Source organism: Coffea eugenioides, unplaced genomic scaffold (genome assembly GCF_003713205.1).
Source record: "Coffea eugenioides isolate CCC68of unplaced genomic scaffold, Ceug_1.0 ScVebR1_1251;HRSCAF=2071, whole genome shotgun sequence".
Lineage (NCBI taxonomy): Eukaryota > Viridiplantae > Streptophyta > Magnoliopsida > Gentianales > Rubiaceae > Coffea > Coffea eugenioides.
This window is the reverse complement of record NW_020861639.1, coordinates 12,259-17,191: the sequence shown is the minus strand read 5'-3', so window position 1 is coordinate 17,191 and position 4,933 is coordinate 12,259. Positions and strand designations below refer to the sequence as shown.

The window sequence follows — 4,933 nt, the reverse complement described above, 5'->3', positions numbered from 1 at the left end:
GACCCACGGGATAGACCCGGACAAAAATTTAAATGGGATAGACCCAAACAGAAATGTAAATGGGATAGACCCACGGGATAGAAATTGAAAATCGGGACTGACCCGAGACAGGAATGTAAATGCGGGATTTCACTGGGGAAATTTAAACAATGAATTGAATTTTTACCTGGGAGTAGTTCAAACTTTTGTACCAAGAGGGAGATTTTGATCTCTGTAGCTGAAGCGATAGCTGATGTTATTTCTTATGATCAAGCTTTGCCAAATTATCACTTCGTCTTTGCTTACTGGGGAGCTTTTTCTGACGTCGATTTAGGTGCGAAAAGAAGTGTGGTTGTTTTTGTTTGTAAATGCAACGTTCCTGCAAGAAAAGAAGAAATAATGGACTTGCCACCATCATTCGATCCGGTTTACCTTGAGAATCGTGTAAACATGAGTCTTTTGATGCCTTTGCCAACTTTTGCTGCGGCATCTGACTTAGTTGGATTTGTCGCTTCCAAACGTTTCTGCTTTTCCCAGACTGACCGGGTATGCATTTTGCCATGTTGTGAAACTTGTGTAATCAGCTTTGCTGAATCTCAACCATTTCCGAAAGATGACTGAATCCAAGTATGCTTTGGATAAACCATGGGGGTTGTTATTTGCCAAAATTTGATGACTAAAAGAAAGTAATTTCACATGTCATGCAGAAATGAATGTGCAAAAGAATGCAAACACAAACAACTGTGCTTAAAAATGTCATGAATACAAGCAATTGAGAAAAATGAGTTTCATAAGAATGTATTTTGCAGAAAAGGTGTTTTACAAAGTGACGCAGCTTTCGACCGACAGATGTCATATTCAATCCTCTGGATATCTTTGTTCTGGAATTCAATATTGGCAGAAGTATGACAAAAATGAGGAGAAATCCCAATGAACCAAGTCACCAGTTGTTTCTCCTCGTGTTCGCTCGCTGCAGAACCCTACCTTGACGCCTTTTCGGGTTTTCACCAAGGTTGTCCCCACTCCTTTTATTTTGTTTTTTCCTTTTCTTTTCTTTTCTTCATTTTCTTTTTTTTTCTTTTTCTTTGTTTTTTCTTTCTTCTTTTTTTCGAGGCGCCCTTTCGGGTTTTCACCTAAAGAACAATGAAACATCTCGACCATGATTGACTCATAAATTATGAGTTAAAGATTTCTGGCATCAGTAAAATGCACTTCCCTTGTGAGATTAGGCGAAGGCATTATGGGCATCACTTGCCAGTTGATTGACAAATTTCCTAATAGAAATACAACAAATGACGAAAGCCAGGACTTTGGGCTTTGTAATGAGGTCAGGTGGAGTGTTTTTCAAGAAAAGTTGAGGCTTGAAAGCAACTTGTTCTTATGAAAGGTGAAATAACCTGAGATTGCATCATTTGAAATCATCTCCAATTTTGAATGAAACTGAGGAAAATTTGCCCCAGTTTGATTGAATTCTTTCTCTTTATATTTTTCATTGCATTTTCCTCACTTTTGTATTTTCCTTCAAAAACTAAATTTGCCCCAGTGTGGGGTTCTTTTTTTTCATCTCTTTTTCAAAATAAATTTGCCCCAGTGTGGGGTTTTCCTTTTCTTTCTGATCATCTCTTTTCAAAATGAATCTGCCCCAGTGTGGGGTTTGCAATTCTCAAGGGCTGCCAAACGAAAATTTGTCAATTCTGATGGCTCAAAGGGGACAAGTAGGGATAAAATGCTTTAAATGTAAAAGAAGATGGCCTGACTTGCATTTCGCCATTTGCATGAATTTCTAAAGAAAATTTGCATGATCAAATGAAAATCTTCTTGCACATGTCTGAGTTGATGGGTTGAGGGAATGTTTGCCTATCCATTTCTGCCAGAATAAGTGTTCCGCTAGGTAATACCTTTTTGGACAATGAACAGCCCCTTCTGATTTTGAGCAAATTTGCCTCTGCCTTCGTCTTGTATTGGCAAAGTTTGCTTGAGTGCTTTGCCGCCTTCCTCAAAATGTATGCTGATGAAACTTCTTGTTGTAGGCTCAGGCCATGCATTTTTGTAACATTTCATGACAAACGGCATTCTTTGGTCGAACTCCCATTAGAGTGTACAAAGATAGAATTTCTGCTGCTGCAAACGAGACTGCTTCCAACCATCTGTACACCTTGACACATAGTCAAACCCTTAATCATCTCCTTTTCTGCTTTTGTCCAAATGAATGCTGATTTATGTCTTCTTGACCTCATTCTTAGTGCTAATGTGAACAATTGCTGTGGCTTCTAGGTTTGGTTCGAATTTCTCCTCATGTTGTTCAAGATTTTTGAAAAAGAATCAAACACTTTCTCATTATCACTCTCGCTTTGAAATCTGGGTTCTAAAATTCTCAAGTCGTGAGTGAGATAGAGATTGTCATTATTGTATTCCAGAATAGTGATATCCAAAGGGTCAAATAGTTTTATTTTTTGGCCATCTGAAAAAATTAACGAACTTGGGATAATAAGCAAACAAGTATACAACAAACAAATGAACAAGCAATATGACCAAAATATAAAAAAACGAATAAACAAAATAACATGACAAGAATGACTTGTGCATTTTCATAAAACCTTTGATTGAAAGCGGAAACAAAAAGAAAGCAAGTGGAAATGAAATGAAAACATGTGCAAACTTTTAGTCGAAGGTAAAGATGCTTTCATTAGCTATTTACAGATGCAAAAGCATTTTCATGAGTTCGCATGAATGACAAACCCCTTTAGGTTTACCGAAACTCCTTCTGAATAGGCAGAAACTCGGCTGTTCAATTGGAAATTGATCCTTCAGGGATGTCGGGAAATTCTGCATCATTTCCAAACACCTCAGCCTTACTTGACGAGTTTCTAATAGGCTCCTTAAATTTCGTATTGTCCATAATAACCCCAATGGTGTTATCGTACTCTGGCAGGGGGTTCTTATCCACATTTGGCGCTTGTGCCTCTTTTCTTCTAATTACAATCTCTCCAGCTTCAACCATGTCTTGAATTTTATGCTTGAGTGCTTTACACTCAGCAATCGGATGGCCGGGTGCCCCTGAATGATAAGCACAGACGGCTTGTGGGTTATACCCAACGGGCATACCATACGGATAGGTTGGAGGGGGAATGATACCTATTTTCCCGGCAGCCTTCAATTGGTCATATAATTGATCCAAAGGCCTGTCGAGATTGGTGAATGTGCGGTTACGTCCCGGGTTGTTGGCTTTAGGGGGTTGAGGATAGTTGTAAATGGGTCTGTTTGGTGGAGGCATTCTTGGATTGAATAGAGGCCGATGACGGTTTTGGTGTGGATTTGGTTGAGAAATTTGAAAAGGGGCTAAAGATGGGTTAGTATAGCTTGGGCGAGATCGATGGGGGTTGATATTGGTAGTATATACATGGTGAGGGTTTGAATAGTAAGGGTAAGATGGTTCGTAGGTTGGATTGTGTTGGTATTGGGGTCTGGGTGAAGGGTTGTGACTCCAGACAAAAGTTACATCCCCCTCTTTCTTTTTAAACTGTGGTCCTTTCCCACTACTTCCTTGCCCTTGCAAAGCTTCTACTTGTGATTTTAGGGCAGAGACGTTAACAATTTTTCCGACTCTCACAAAATCATCATATTCTTCGAGTTTATTCACAATCGCAGCAAATGAACACCCGGTCATACGGAAGATTTCTTCGAAGTGTGGAGGATCATGCGCCTTTATGAAAGTGCGAACAATTTCATCTTCGGTCATCGGAGGCTCAACCTTGGCAGCTATCTTTCTCCATCTTTTGGCGTATGTCTTATGATCTTCAGATGGTCGCCTCTTTGTGCCTTCCAATGTAGTTCTAGTAGGTGCTAGCTCGCAGTTATATTCGTATTGTCTGATGAAGGCGTTGGATAGATCAAGCCAAGTCTTTACCTCCTCTGGCTTTAAGTTGGAATACCAGTCGAGTGCGTCCCCTTCCAGACTTTCTGGAAATAACCTTAATGGCAAGTTTTCGTCATCTACGGGTCTGCCCAACTTGTTGGCAAACAAACGCAAGTGTGTCTTAGGGTTGCCTGTACCATCATACTTATTGAACTTCGGGGTTTTGAACCCTACGGGCAGCTGTACATTTGGAAACAGGCACAGATCATCGTAGTCTAACACCCCTTGTTTGCTTAAACCTTGATTTTTCCTGATGAACTCATCGAAACGATCCAACCGCTTAAGTAGCTTGATATCCACCGGGGCAGACGACTCTCCCACTTCTGGCTTGGTTTGAACAGGGTGCTCTGGCACAACAGGCTCTGCGGTAGTCTGATAAAAAGCTTGTGGATCCAGAGGCATGTTTGGACCACCTTGAGGCTGAAATCCTTGCCCATAGGGAGGATAGAACGGAGGATTTTGAGTATAAGTATACTGTGGGTTGAAAACTCCCTCAAAAGTGGTTTGAATTGGAGGAATGACAAACGGTTCTGATTTCAGTTGTTTGACGGGCGCAGGCTCGGGCTGCACTCCGCTACTAATGAGCTCGTCGATCAACTTCTTTTGGGCGGCCATTTCAGATGCCATTTCCCCAAATTTGGTGAGTAATTCAGTCAACTGAACCCCGGGACTTGTGGCTTCCGGCTGGGTAGTTGCAGCGGTCTTATCAGACGATTCTGGCTGAGTACTCATGTCTACACGATTCCTTTGGGCTTTACTTCGGGATCGCGTAATAATGGGGCTTCGACAAGAAGCTATGTTTAAAATTTACGTGGAATTTTTGAAAGATTGCCTTTAGATTTAACCCTCGCTTAGTTATTCCAATAAAAATAAAGAAAAGGAAAAGAAAAAGGCAAGAGTTAGTAGATATCCAGAAAATTCGGATGCATGTCCTATGGGGGGGAACCCTTTTTGTGCCAAGGGTAGGCCTAGCATGAAAATGCAATCCTCTGAGGTAGGCACTATACCATACCTGATGAATCCGATCAATTGATTGAG

At 40.9% G+C, this 4,933-nt stretch overlaps 1 protein-coding gene across 1 annotated transcript; it reads right to left on the bottom strand.

The window, feature by feature from the left end:
- Positions 1-2,767: 2,767 nt before the first annotated feature.
- On the bottom strand, positions 2,768-4,297 carry LOC113755150. The gene has a single exon (XM_027299220.1). It carries the CDS (start codon positions 4,295-4,297, stop codon positions 2,768-2,770), a length of 1,530 nt encoding a protein of 509 aa, XP_027155021.1.
- Between the last annotated feature and the right edge of the window lie 636 nt (positions 4,298-4,933).